General features: G+C 43.3%; 1 protein-coding gene across 3 annotated transcripts; it reads left to right on the forward strand.

The window, feature by feature from the left end:
* Positions 1-3288: 3288 nt before the first annotated feature.
* Positions 3289-15344, forward strand: LOC306943942 (parafibromin-like). 3 transcript variants are annotated; one of them, XM_079530500.1, is made up of 9 exons: positions 3289-3353; positions 4068-4173; positions 4641-4710; positions 7075-7134; positions 9074-9180; positions 9266-9314; positions 13323-13429; positions 13515-13566; positions 14824-15344. In XM_079530500.1, the coding sequence occupies exons 1-9, from the start codon at positions 3340-3342 to the stop codon at positions 14832-14834; spliced, it is 576 nt and encodes a 191-aa protein (XP_079386626.1). In that variant the 5' UTR covers positions 3289-3339; the 3' UTR covers positions 14835-15344. The 3 variants fall into 3 exon arrangements, with proteins under 3 accessions (XP_079386626.1, XP_079386624.1, XP_079386625.1); XM_079530498.1 differs by having other exon boundaries at positions 3307-3514; XM_079530499.1 differs by lacking the exon at positions 7075-7134 and having other exon boundaries at positions 3307-3514.
* The last annotated feature ends 28 nt before the right edge of the window (positions 15345-15372 follow it).

A 15372-nucleotide genomic window follows, 5' to 3' on the forward strand; every position in this document is an offset into this window, starting at 1 on the left:
ATGTCAATGGCGTTTTTAATGTTTGTTTAATGAAAAACAAACATTAAACCTGTATATAGGAGGGGTTAGCGCCCCTCAAAAATTTACATTTTGCATCTCTTGAATGAAATGTTTATTTTTCTAAATGTGTGTTGCTTAGTGTTAAGCGGCCCCAAAGGGGATGTCCGAACTACAATGAAGTGGAACTTCATCTGCTTCAAATAACTTTATTGACATTGACACTGTCAACCAGTAGGCAAAGAGATTCTATATAAAGAGGCGACACCCATTAAGTCCCATAGTAACGCGAGGAGGGGATCTAGTCTTGCGTTGCCAGACTGTTGCTTCTCGCAATTTTCAAATGCTGTGGAATAGTTGTCTGGCTACGTGAGACTAGGAAGGGATCTAACAGCGCAGGCACACCTGAACTTCCATACACGGCCAAAAGCCGATGTCTGCCGACGTCTCTTCCTCGTTTTTAGACAGCTGGTGGATGGAAATTAAGCTCCACCCACACGGCAGAATGCCGCTGGGGCAAGCTTTTCCGGGAATCTGGCCGACGCGGCAATCTGGCCGACGTGGCAATCTGCCGCGTGGGTGGAGCTTCATTTCCATCCACCAGCTGTCTAAAAACCCGGAAGAGACGCCGGCAGACAGCGGCTTTTGGCCGCGCATGGAATCCTAGGTGTGCTATATATTGGATTGATGACGTAACTTCCGGTTGCTTTAAAAACATTAAAAAGTCACGCTGTAGAAAACAATAACAAAAAACATTGCATGGATGCACCTGGGACGTATCCTCAGTGATGTATCCCAAGGTCATCGGGGTTTCGGGTCAACCGAACATCATATCCCGGGCCCTCACTCAGGCGACCCAGCCGGGGTGATCAAGTCCCGACTTACGTCCCAGTAGCTACCCTCAATCAGTCCCACTAGGGCAAAACCATGCAGGGCCACACCATCCGTTGGAGCTACTCCAGAACTACTCTGCCAGGGCTGGGAGGTACACTTCTGGTGCACTTCATTCAGGAGTGGTGGGCAATGGTTCTGCAGACTCCACCTGAGCGAGAAGGTGGTGCTGCCGCTGCTTCGGGTTCTGCTTGCTGCTTAAATTGGCCCTCCTAAAGGCCTCACCGAGGGTTTGTTGGGCTTCCTCCTCACGGAACTATAACAAAAAACATTGCATGGATGCACCTGGGATGTATCCTCAGTGATGTATCCCAAGATTAAAACAAGAACTTGTTTTAATCCTATTCTACTCTCATATTTATTTACCCTTTTATTTATCATACTAGACCTGTACGTGCCCGTCGCAGTCGGACACCGGCCTACTTGGGAACGATGCAACTTGGGAACCTAATGATATACGTTGTCATAGCACCCGTTTTAACTGTCAGCCGGTGTCCCACATGGAGATCTATGTATGTGCCTTCATGTGTGTGAATACTGCAAACTGAAAAGTGTACTTGGCAATCAATTCGGCCCACTGGCAGAGCCTGATTGGTTGAGCCTCAATTGGTTGAGGCAGAGGCTGGAAATTGCACAGGTGGAAGGAGTTGGCCTCATTAGGCCCACTGGCAGATCCTGGCCCAGCTGAAAGGAGTTGGCCTCATTAGGCCCACTGGCAGAGCCTGACCAGAGCCTTTTGTGGTGGTTCTGGAGAACCGTGGGTCCGACCGACTTGATACCTGGCACTGCACTCCCTGTGGGGGTGTGGTACACGTGTGTCGAATGTGAAGTCGGTGGGTCAAACGGTTCTCGAGTTACGTATACACACGCACGTACGCATGTACGCACGCACGCAGAGACGTGGCGCATTTATAGTAGGATTTATGAATAGATCAAAGCAGAAATAGATTAGTAACATATTCATTCAGAATGTAAGGGTTGATTTCAGTGCACATGACATAGACAAAGCGTTGCTGCCACAGCACTACCGCTGCGCCATCTAGTGGTGATTCCAAATACTTTTCCCCGCAAATTAAGGTACTGGGGCTCTTTGTGTGTGTGCTTTGCTTCAGGCAGTGTTGCCATGTCTGCTTATTATAAGCAACCTTTGACTTGTTTTTTATGTAAAGTCACTTGAACATAAATTATTGGTAGTTGCTAGTTGATTCTAAAGTGTGCAGTAGTTGCTTATTTGGGCTTGCTTCCTAATGTTTAAACCAGTGGTTCTCACATTTCTTCACGTCAAGAAACCCCAGATTAATATGTAATTGTCCACAGACATCTATCTGAAAATATTGTGTGCCTTTTTAATTAAAATGTTAAAAAATATTACAAATATTTCGATTTATTCTCAATGTGTTTTTAACAGATGTAGAACTTCACAATGTGTCGCTGTGAGTTTGTAGATAAGCTATTTTCATTTGTGCTTGTTTTCATAGACCTGGCCACTTGTTTCACTTGCAAAACTGGCAACACAGAAAGAGAAAGAGGAATTTATGCACACACATGGGTTACAGGAAAAGGTGCATTATAGAATCTCTATAGAATCTCTTTGCAGTAGGTCTACTTACTTTAGGTTTTTTTTAACCACGGTTCATGTTTTAGGTTGTTATTAGAGAAAGTAAAAGATGAGTGTTCATTTCTTTTTCATTTTCTGCTTTCTTTCGTTTTAAGGATTTTAGTGATTTTTGACGGGGCGGGGGCATTCGAACATGGGGCTAAATATGTATTTCTTTACAACATTTTATGGTGATTTCTTCTTTTCTTTTTTTTTACTATAACCCTAGACCCCAGGAAATTACATCTGGGTTATAGTAAAAAAAGAAAAGAAAAAATCAACATAAAATGTTCCATCCATATCCAATGTTCCACCCAATCAATATTTAGCCCCATGTTCGAATGCCCACTAAAATCACTAAAACTAAAGAAAGCAGCAAATGAAAAAAAAAAATAACACTCATCTTTTACTTTCTCTAATAACAACCTATAACATTAACCTTAGGTTGAAAAAACTAAAAACAAAGTTGTCCTTTAAGTTGTTTTACCTGACAATCATTGACAGGATCTAGGAAGAAGACATCCAACCGCATTGCAGATGTAGCCTACTCTACTCATTAGATTGTAATAGGCCATACTCTATCATTATATTCATAGATATAGGTTAAGATATATGTGTTTTATTGGTTCAAATAAGTCCCGAGTTGTTGGCAGCTGGCAACTTGGCAGTGACACGCCTGACTCCCCTAAAAGCTAAACACACGCACGCACACGCACACACACACACACACACACACACACACACACACACACCGTATTTATTTGTGAACCGGGGGGCGTGGTCTTTTCGTCAGACCACGCCGTCAGAGGAAAAAAGTCGACCTTCATGCGGAGAATCCACATCAACTCGTCCAGATGATTTCAGACAGGTGAGAAAAGAGAGGACAGGTGAAATCATGGCGGGCGACGTGTTGAGTGTTCTTCGTCAGTACAACGTCCAGAAAAAAGAGATAATCACTCAAGGAGACGAGGTGATATTCGGGGAGTTCTCCTGGCCCAAAAATGTCAAGACCAACTACTTAATTCAGGGGTAGGTATAGGCTAAGCCCCGATACGTTCCCTCAGGCCCTATACGCTCACGTAGCTCCGAGATACAGATGGGGCCTGAGGCTGAATATTATACAGTCGTTTTGTAGTCCTTCAACTCACTTAAACTGCCTGGCTAGTCAGCAAAGCTAAAATTGGAGTTGAATAATGGACAGCAAGTTATAGATTCATCCCATTCTCCAACTCAATTAAATTCATGTACATTGTCCATAGTATAATTAGTAGCCTAGGCCTACAGTTACTAATTATACTAAAATGTATTAAATAGCTGTGGAAAATGTTTTTATTTTTTACAGACCATATTAAGGTTATAGATGTTTAAACTAAATTCTACCCAAACATAGACATTAGGCTGTCAGTCAGTTAGAAGTGTAGGCCTAATATAATTTAGAAAACTAACTGTATGTAGTAGGCTACAATAGTGGCAGCCTATAGAGTGAATATAGAAAATTCAGCTTGAAGGTTGAATTAACAAGATGAACATGATTATAATCAGAATCTAAATGTAGGATGATGCCTTTTCTGTTTTCTTTCAGGACTGGAAAGGGGGGGCAGCCCAAGGAGTATTATACTCTTGAGTCAATTTTGTTTTTGCTCAACAATGTGCATCTCAATCATCCATCATATTGCCGAATGGCTGCAGTAAGTCACTTGGAATTGTTCTCACCTTCACACCATTATTACATTTAAATAGTTACTATAGAGGGTATGCGCATGCTTAAAGTGAATGGCACATCGAGTGGCAAATCGAGTGGCAAAGCAACAGGCAAAGTGAGTTTAACATTGTTTAATGTTGTTTAATGCAATCAGATATGACTTTTCTGTGTGGATGTATGGGCTGTCAAGGCCAGAAAGTAGTTTTTTGCCACTCAGTAGGCGTTCCTGCATAACTTCCTGGTTTGACGATGATGTCACACGCATACTCTCTATTGTAGGACGACCAAACTTGGTACTGTATTGTACTGTGTGGTTCTTGTGAAATTGGTGTGTTGTGTATCAAAAGTAGGTCAAGCGACTGTTTCCCAAAAGCCCAAACCCAGTTACAATCACTGCTACATCCAGTGAAGGACTGTGGATTGACCTGCAATATTTTGTATACTTTCACATAGATGGACAACATTGCACGTGTCAGAAGAACTGATCGACAAAGCCTTCTGTCATATCTCAATGGTGAACGGGGTAAGTAGTAAGTACCCTAATATTTGGAATACATGTTTTTGTTTAGGCATTTAGAATGAGAAATAATATATAAAAGTTTATTTGGCATCTATGTTCACATACAATGAATGGTGTATTGCTCCCAGGCATATACTGTACTGTGTAGAAGAAACACAGCAGATCAGAGAAAAATAATTATAACATCTATGTAAAGTGGAAAATAGGAATATAGGCCTACTGTAAAGGAGTGTCAGGCCAAGAGTGAGGAGTGCTGTGATAATGGTATTTGACCTGTACAGTATGCTGTGATGAGACAAGGCATACATTGTAGGTAATTGTGTAATTCCTTTTTTATGCAGATATTAACTGGCCATAACATTGTCATAGTTGACAGGGGAGAGCCTGTTTGGAGGGTTAATTCATGGATAACTCAGTGTTTCCTGCAGGAAAAAGCTTTGGCATGGTGCTGGGCACGGGGGGACCTCCTGGCGCACGGCCCAAATCTTTCTGATAATTAATTAATTAATTAATTAGATTAATAATTAAGATTAATTTATATTATTGCTATGCTCTTGTATTGCTATTGGAAGACACTGGGGAGGCACTGGGGCACACTGGTGATGCACTTGGCGGGCACTGGGGAGGCACTTGGCGGGCACTGGGGAGGCACTTGGCGGGCACTGGGCAGACACTGGGGAGGCACTGGGGAGGCACTGGGGAGGCACTTGGCGGGTACTGGGGAGGCACTGGGGAGGCACTGGGAGACACTGGGGAGGCACTGGGGAGGCACTGGGGGATACTGGGGAGGCACTGGGCAGATACTGGGGAGACACTGGGGAGGCACTGTTGGGACACTGGGGAGGCGCTGGGGGGACACTGGGGAGGCGCTGTTGGGACACTGGGGAGGCGCTGGGGGGACACTGGGGAGGCACTGGGGGGACACTGGGGAGGCACTGGGGAAGCACTGGGGAGGCACTGGGCAGACACTGGGGAGGCACTGGGGGAGGCACTGGGCAGATACTGGGGAGGCACTGGGCAGACACTGGGGAGGCACTGGGCAGATACTGGGGAGGCACTGGGCAGACACTGGGGAGGCACTGGGGGGACACTAGGAAGACACTGGGGAGGCACTGGGCAGACACTGGGGAGGCACTGGGGGGACACTAGGAAGACACTGGGGAGGCACTGGGCAGATACTGGGGAGGCACTGGGGAGGCACTGGGCAGACACTGGGGAGGCACTGGGCAGACACTGGGCAGACACTGGGCAGATACTGGGCAGACACTGGGGAGGCACTGTTGGGACACTGGGGAGGCGCTGGGGGGACACTGGGGAGGCGCTGTTGGGACACTGGGGAGTTGCTGGGGGGACACTGGGGAGGCACTGGGGGGGACACTGGGGAGGCACTGGGGAGACACTGGGGAAGCACTGGGGAGGCACTGGGCAGACACTGGGGAGGCACTGGGGGAGGCACTGGGCAGATACTGGGGAGGCACTGGGCAGACACTGGGGAGGCACTGGGCAGATACTGGGGAGGCATTGGGGAGGCACTGGGCAGACACTGGGGAGGCACTGGGGGGACACTAGGAAGACACTGGGGAGGCACTGGGCAGACACTGGGGAGGCACTGGGGGGACACTAGGAAGACACTGGGGAGGCACTGGGCAGACACTGGGCAGATACTGGGGAGGCACTGGGGAGGCACTGGGCAGACACTGGGGAGGCACTGGGCAGACACTGGGCAGACACTGGGCAGATACTGGGCAGACACTGGGGAGGCACTGGGCAGACACTGGGGAGGCACTGGGGGGACACTAGGAAGACACTGGGGAGGCACGATACGATTTTTCACGATATTTTAAACACAAAATTATTTTCCAGACAAATGACCGATTATTTTTTAATGATTTATCTTCCCCCCAAGCTTTTTTCACAATTTTTATTTAATTAGGCTACATTGCAAAAGTAGCATTACTTTTCATGTAAAATCAACCTAATTTCTGTGCAACAACTATAAACATGCTTTCTTGTTTAGAACCTAGCTCGAGTTAACAAACTTGTCATGTCAAAAAAAAAAAAAGTCTTTCTTTGATGGCATCTTGACAGTGCAGAATAATTGACACATACAGCTCCCCTCTGCAGGCCTCTACTACTGAAAGTGACTGCATAGAGTCTGTCTCATTTCTCTCCAAAAGCATTGATATATGCTGGAATATGATTAAAGCTCACATTTCATATCACACACACCATGATTCAATTTTTTTTTTAAATTGTTATATGATAAACATGGCAGGATTAATTTCAAGCATGGTGTGGCGCCATGCCAATAACATTGTGCAGGAAACCCTGATAACTGACTTGTGATTGTCTGTGTTTTCTTCACAGCTACTTCAACAAACATTGAAAGCAGTGCCCCCATACAAATGGGTCATCAAAGACAGACAGGTATGTAAATTAATGTTATAGATCAGGGGTTTTCAACAGATTTTGACCCACGGACCACCATCCTGACTAAGAGCAACCTGGGGACCACCACTATTGTGTCGGGTGGGTCCATCATGTGCATATTGCCAGCAGCTATGTAACACGGCGAGCCTGTGCATTTGACCCTAACTTGACCGCACGCTGTGACGGATCTTGTGTAGGGCAGGCTATCGTTCCCTGTAGAGAGAGGGACTCAACTTAAAGTAACTTCTAAGTTCCACTTTTTCCTAAAAAAAAGAAGCTTGAATTATCCTTTCAAACTGCAAAGCATTCGTCCATCACTCTTGACAGAAAGTACCTCATAACATGTCTACGGTGGATTTTTGAGTGGTGTAAACCACTCCAACAACTGGCTTTGTTAGTTTACGTGTCCACGTGTCCACGTGTTTGTTCGTACCAAAAAAATCACACCCGTGTGAACTGAGTGGTGTAAGGTATAGCCTGTCTGACGTAATGAAATCATGTCTGACGTAATGAAATCACACCCGGGTGAACAGGGTGAACATAGCAACCATGCTCATTTTTTCTGCACTAACAAAGCCAGTTGTAGGAAATCACACCCGGGTGAACAGGGTGAACATAGCAACCATGCTCATTTTTTCTGCACAACAAAGCCAGTTGTAGGAGTGGTTTACACCACTCAAAAATGAGCATGGTTGCTATGGTCACTCAGTTCACACGGGTGTGATTTCATTACGTCAGACATTACGTCAGACCACAGCTGATCAGGCTATACAATACCTTACACCACTCAGTTCACACGGGTGTGATTTTTATGCAACAAACGCTTTGCAGTTTGAAAGAGTATAATTCAAGCTTTCCCTACAGCTGCAATGTTCATGAGTTTATTGTCATTTAATAAAAGAAAAAGTGGAAAGAAAAAGTTAGTGTGTGTATGTGTGCGCGCGTGTTGGGGCAAACTTTTGCTATACTCGATGCACGCGCATGTCCACTCACACATGCACACCGTCTTGCACACCAAATAGTATATTACTGTACAATTACTGCACGCACACACACACGCGCACAAACGAAAGAAAGAAAGAAAGAAAGAAAGAAAGAAAGAAAGAAAGAAAGTCATGAACCAATACAGCCACCCTGTCACAACAACTCACAACGAACCTCAGCAACCACAACACAACACAACAAAACACACATAACCAACTTTATTCTATAAATGTTTGCTATACCTAATTACCTCTTCTATATAGGGGGTCCCCATGCACGCACCACTTCAAACACCTGTTTGTCCATTTCACCCTCCCTCCCTCTCCTCATTCACATGCGTGCGAGACACACACACACACACACACACACACACACACACACACACACACACACACACACACACACACACACACACACACACACACACACACACACACACACACACACACACACACATTTGGTTACTAACTCACCATCATTTAGCTGGGGACCACCTGGAACACCCTCAAGGACCACTGGTGGTCCCCGGACCACTGGTTATAGATCACCACAGTTTTATGAATTCTCAAAAACCATATTAACCACATGAACCCTAGCGTCCCTATTCTTCTCCATAGCCTGGTGGGGCTCATGCCATAACTTGAGAGAGAACTGCTCTATGATGATGATGATGATTAGTTTGTAAATTACTTATTTGTTGACTGATTTGGAAAATTGCCTGTTATCAGTGTGCACAAGAAATATGATGCTGATTGGCTAAATAGTATGCAAGATTATCTGCGGACACACACAAGGGTGAAAGCATGATCTGAGATAATGAGAAACACAGGTGCCACAGCAAACAACGGAGCAATGTGAATGATTTTATAAGAATTATATGCAGCATGCTGGAGGGATTTGGCTATAATGATAATGATGCCTGGTTGATATGAACACTACATTTTTGTTTCAGGAAGAATATCCTACACAAGGGATGCTTTGATTGAGCTGGCAAATTGCCCTGTGGCCATGAGAAAACCAGAGTTGTTGCCAAATCACCCTGTAGTGATGGAAAATGCTGTAAGTTGAATCAACAATACACTAATGGCAGCCATCACTGTCACACAAATAACTGCTTTATTGTTTTTGATGGGTTTTCTTCTAGGAGCCCCCAGCCCAGAGACCATCTGCATCCAGCATGGCCACATTATCTGGTAAGCATGCAGGCCCAGCAGTACACCAAAAAGAAATGCGTAAAGCATGAATTAATTTCTACATTTTAAGTGGTCTTTTTCAGGGAGTGGTCCAGTTAGCGAGAAATAATAAGACTTTTATCATTTTAATGTTAACTAGAAAGGTGTGCTCAGTAGAGTGCAATTCCCAGCCAGGGGGCATGCCCTAATAAAAAGTGTGTTTTTTGAGGGGCACTAGCCCCTCATATATACAGATTTTGTCCCCACACGTCTCAAGATTTCCCAATGAAAGGGGAATTCAGGTCAAATGTCCACTAAATCTTGTCCCCACACGTCTCAAGATTTGCCATTGACAATGAACGGAGAAATTAGGTCAAAATTCCACTAAATATGACGTAAATTAAACATCAAAACATTAAACGCCATTGACATTGAAGGGAAAATGTACGTCATATGTAAACAAGCAAATCAGCTAACCAATCACAGGCAACAGGAATTCTGATTGGCCAGTATGAGATGATGCATGATGATGTATGATGATAAGAGCGCCCCTCACTTCACATTATCCATCTCAACATTCCCAGTTTTCAAAAGTGCATTGTCTTCTTACTTCAAAGTTTTATGTTCTTGCTTTCAGTAAATATGCCATTATATCACCATGTTTATTCCTTTATTTTGTTCCTTTATGTTTTACTGTTTACATGTACAATAATGATTGTGACATGTATCTGTGTTGGGAGCCCCTCAAAAACGAGACTATAGACTACCATTGTTTTGTCTGTGGCTATAGAGTTATAACCAATAACCGAAAATCAATCCATCGCACAAGGTAGTTTTATATTGTATTTGTATCATTGACAACATTATTAGTTTTTGATCTAAGGGGTCAAAGAGGTTGATTTGAGGGGTCAAGTACCCCATTTGACCCCCCGTGGCGCCGGGCCTGATGATATCACCATAGCGGATGTCCAATTTACAGTACACTTTTAAGTAAAGAGCAGTAATGTGTTTCTAATAACATGTTATTTCTAATGAAGGCTAATATGAGGCCTATAATATAATGTCATGACCAAGGGGGGTCGGGTGTTCAATGAAACTCGTAATTATATATAGTAACTTGATGTAATTCATGGTAATAAAATGAAATGAAGGCCTAATAAAGAACAAATTAGTTCTAATTAAACCCTTCGGCTATATGTAACTTCTATTGAACCCTAAAGGGTCATACCCATGAGTCATGATATCACCATAACGGATGTCCAATTTACAGTACACTTTTAAGTAAAGAGCAGTAATGTGTTTCTAATAACAACATGTTATTTCTAATGAAGGCTAATATGAGGCCTATAATATATAATCTCATGACGACTGGGATAATATCGGTCATTAGACCGAACATTATAACGGCGTATTAGGCTTTGTTATCCGATTTCTTATTAGACACATATTAGTTCTAATTATGAACAAATTATTTTTAATAACGGGTAATTCATGGTAATAAAATGAAATTAAGGCCTAATAAAGAACACATTAGTGTTCTAATCGGTGGAAAAGTAGGCTACAGGAGGACCGAAATATTATTATCATTAGGCATTAGAAAGAACATTATAAAGACATAATAATTCTTATTAGGCTTTGTTATCCGGTTTCTTATTAGACCCTAATGTACACATATTAGTTCTAATTATGAACAGATTATTTTTAATAACGGCTTATTAAGTCATATTTGTGTACCATAAATAGGCCTATCTCACAGCCCGCTTTCCACACCCACTTCCGGTAAATAGTGGTGTCATTTAACATTAGCATTTACACGTTTTTTTCTCTGGAGAATCTAAGTACATTTTCTAATGTAAAAATGTGACAGACCAATATTATTATGAAGCAAACAAGATGGTAAATCAGCTCGAACAGATAGAACAAACCTTACCTTGAGAAAACAAAAGTTGTAGACTTCTTAAATTACCTCTGTTAACATGTAGCGTCTATGGAGTGACGTCACGCTATCACCACTAACCCCGAAAGGGGGCGTATTAAGGGGGCGGGGAAATTCTGTGAGATAGGCTTATTGGGCTGCGACTGCGCTATCTTGGTTAGAGCCGAGCAGTAGCGCAGCAGCACAACTAAAAAACCCTCCCCCAACCCTCGATCGTCTTAAAACGTCTTGCATAGTCATCTGGAATAATAACTTATCAAGTTATCATCATACATACATACAGTTCTGCTACTAACCTTACTAACCATAAAATTCACAATTTTAGTGTGTCGCTCGCTCCAACTTGCTTGGAGATCATGTGCATATTGCCAGCAGCTATGTAACACGGCGAGCCTGTGCATTTGACCCTAACTTGACCGCACGCTGTGACGGATCTTGTGTAGGGCAGGCTATCGTTCCCTGTAGAGAGAGGGACTCAACTTAAAGTAACTTCTAAGTTCCACTTTTTCCTAAAAAAAAGAAGCTTGAATTATCCTTTCAAACTGCAAAGCATTCGTCCATCACTCTTGACAGAAAGTACCTCATAACATGTTGGGGACCCAACGCAAGGACAACACAAGAGACGGTCACGGCCACACAGCCAACTCAAGGTACGGCCACGGAGCCGACTTGGGGACCCAACGCAAGGACAACACAAGAGACGGTCACGGCCACACAGCCAACTCAAGGTACGGCCACGGAGCCGACTTGGGGACCCAACGCAGCTCCTCCAAGGAAAACAAACAAATGATCGGAGCTGAACGTGAATCCCCCCCACCGCCCACCCCTTTTTTCCCCTCACTGTATATGTTTCTTTTCCCTTTTTACCTCCTTTATGATGAATTCCTGTTCTGTCCTTTGTCTATATAGAAGTGTCTATTTGTACGTCTCTAAATGTTTTTGATGAATTGAACATGGTGGACCCTATTGGAAACAAGTGTAATGCTTAATTGGGTCGTCCACTCACAGTTAACAGCCTTTGTATTGAGTTTGTGCTTGAAATGTACTGTAATTCTGCAAACTGTTAATACATTTTTCAATCAATCAATCAATCAATACGGTGGATTTTTGAGTGGTGTAAACCACTCCAACAACTGGCTTTGTTAGTTTACGTGTCCACGTGTTTGTTCGTACCAAAAAAATGAGCATGGTTGCTATGGTCACTCAGTTCACACGGGTGTGATTTCATTACGTCAGACATTACGTCAGACCACAGCTGATCAGGCTATATAATACCTTACACCACTCAGTTCACACGGGTGTGATTTTTATGCAACAAACGCTTTGCAGTTTCAAAGAGTATAATTCAAGCTTTCCCCTAAGTGGAAAGAAAAAGTTAGTGTGTGTATGTGTGGGCGCGTGTTGGGGCAAACTTTTGCTATACTCGATGCACGCGCATGTCCACTCACACATGCACAGTCTTGCACACCAAATAGTATATTATTGTACAATTACTGCACACACACACACACACACACACACACACACACACACACACACACACACACACACACACATTTGGTTACTAACTCACCATCATTTAGCTGGGGACCACCTGGAACACCCTCAAGGACCACTGGTGGTCCCCGGACCACTGGTTATAGATCACCACAGTTTTATGAATTCTCAAAAACCATTTGATTGCCAACATTATAAAAGTCTTCCTTGATTGCATGCATCGATAATCTTATTAACCACATGAACCCTAGCGTCCCATAGCCTGGTGGGGCTCATGCCATAACTTGAGAGAGAACTGATCTATGATGATGATGATGATTAGTTTGTAAATTAATTATTTGTTGACTGATTTGGAAAATTGCCTGTTATCAGTGTGCACAAGAAATATGATGCTGATTGGCTAAATAGTATGCAAGATTATCTGCGGACACACACAAGGGTGAAAGCATGATCTGAGATAATGAGAAACACAGGTGCCACAGCAAACAACGGAGCAATGTGAATGATTTTATAAGAATTACATGCAGCATGCTGGAGGGATTTGGCTATAATGATAATGATGCCTGGTTGATATGAACACTACATTTTTGTTTCAGGAAGAATATCCTACACAAGGGATGCTTTGATTGAGCTGGCAAATTGCCCTGTGGCCATGAGAAAACCAGAGTTGTTGCCAAATCACCCTGTAGTGATGGAAAATGCTGTAAGTTGAATCAACAATACACTAATGGCAGCCATCACTGTCACACAAATAACTGCTTTATTGTTTTTGATGGGTTTTCTTCTAGGAGCCCCCAGCTGCCCAGAGACCATCTGCATCCAACATGGCCACATTATCTGGTAAACATGCAGGCCCAGCAGTACACCAAAAAGAAATGCGTAAAGCATGAATTAATTTCTACATTTTAAGTGGTCTTTTTCAGGGAGTGGTCCAGTTAGCGAAAAATAATAAGACTTTTATCATTTTAATGTTAACTAGAAAGGTGTGCTCAGTAGAGTGCAATTCCCAGCCAGGGGGCATGCCCTAATAAAAAGGGTGTTTTTTGAGGGGCACTAGCCCCTCATATATACAGATTTTGTCCCCACACGTCTCAAGATTTCCCAATGAAAGGGGAATTCAGGTCAAATGTCCACTAAATCTTGTCCCCACACGTCTCAAGATTTGCCATTGACAATGAACGGAGAAATTAGGTCAAAATTCCACTAAATATGACGTAAATTAAACATCAAACCATTAAACGCCATTGACATTGAAGGGAAAATGTACGTCATATGTAAACAAGCAAATCAGCTAACCAATCACAGGCAACAGGCATTCTGATTGGCCAGTATGAAATGATGCATGATGATGTATGATGATAAGAGCGCCCCTCACTTCACACGTGAGTGATTTTTAAGTGGTGCAAACCACTTCCTTAAGTGACTATGTGTGTGGGTGCCTGCCTGGCTGGCTGCCTGGGTATGTGTGAGCACGAAAACAGCATGGTTGTTTTTCACCACCTGTGCGCAACCTAACACACACACAAACACACACGCACATATTAACTGTATATATGGTGATTTCAGGTGTGCCAGTACAGTACAGTACAGTAGAGGGTACAGTAGAGGGACCCCCACACGGTAACTCTGTCATTTCTCAACCGTTTCGGACGCGGGGCGGCTCGCCGGAATCGGGCCGGCACCCTGGGTGCGTTCCTGTGGGTCTGGAACCCCCCCCCCCCCGGGACCCCCACACGGAGTTGCACCACTTACTTCACACGGGTGTGATTTTTTTTTACAAAAAATGTTTAGATTATATATCGTGAGAACGATGGCTTCCATTTTCGCATTGCAACTTTTCAGGACTAGAACGCATGCAGTTTCTATTAGCTTGTATTCCCCATCGATGATGTCACTGGAGGACGGTTTCTGAACTGCCCACAACCCTCCTATGAGACACAGAACGAGTAAAAAAAAATTGCGCCATTTTATTTGATTATTAGTGAGGACCCATTTGGTCCTATTATATGAAGATAGGTTGAAAAGTGGTGAAGTGGTCCTTTAAGTACAGTACTTGAGTAAATTAACGTGTTACTTTACACCACTGTGTGTGTACAGGTCATTTCTGAGGCCGTGTCTTTGGAGAAGGCCATCGTCAAACCAGAGGAGCATTCCACCATCAAACCGAACCTGGAAGAGCCCAAGCCTGAAATACACACATCGCTCTGAAACGCTGTTGAAAACCTTGAAAAACAGGAAGTTATGTGATTGAGTAGTTTACATGAACCACCAGGGGTACACAGAATATCTTGAAGTCTTGACGTTTTATTTTAATCCCTGAAAGAGTTTTGTTTTTTAATATAGTGTTACACATGTTTAGAATTCTAGTGAGATGTGGCTTTTGGCAGTGTGCTGTATTTATAATTTGTTCTAGCCTCAGAATCAATTCATTTCAATCTTTTGTTGAGTTGTTTCTTCAGATGTTGAGATGTTTTCTTAATACCCTTGGTGCCCTATTTGGTGGAAATGTTGTGTTCTTTGTAAAGAATGATGCCAATGTTTGAGACTGCACTCTCGTTTTCCTCTAAATTGAAGAGATGGATTTGTTCTTGCCGTTTAGTCTCATTTCTATGCATTACCACTGCTAGTGTATGTTTATATACAGTA

The sequence above is a fragment of the Electrona antarctica genome, assembly GCF_951216825.1.
Source record: "Electrona antarctica genome assembly, chromosome: 19".
Taxonomy (NCBI): Eukaryota; Metazoa; Chordata; class Actinopteri; order Myctophiformes; family Myctophidae; genus Electrona; species Electrona antarctica.

Coding starts and splice junctions, on each gene's coding strand:
- LOC306943942 (XM_079530498.1), top strand. CDS start 3,381: ATGGCGGGCGACGTGTTGAGTGTTCTTCGTCAGTACAACGTCCAGAAA. Junction 4,711..7,074: donor ATATCTCAATGGTGAACGGG/GTAAGTAGTAAG, acceptor TTTTCTTCACAG/CTACTTCAACAAACATTGAA. Junction 9,315..13,322: donor CAGCATGGCCACATTATCTG/GTAAGCATGCAG, acceptor TTTTTGTTTCAG/GAAGAATATCCTACACAAGG.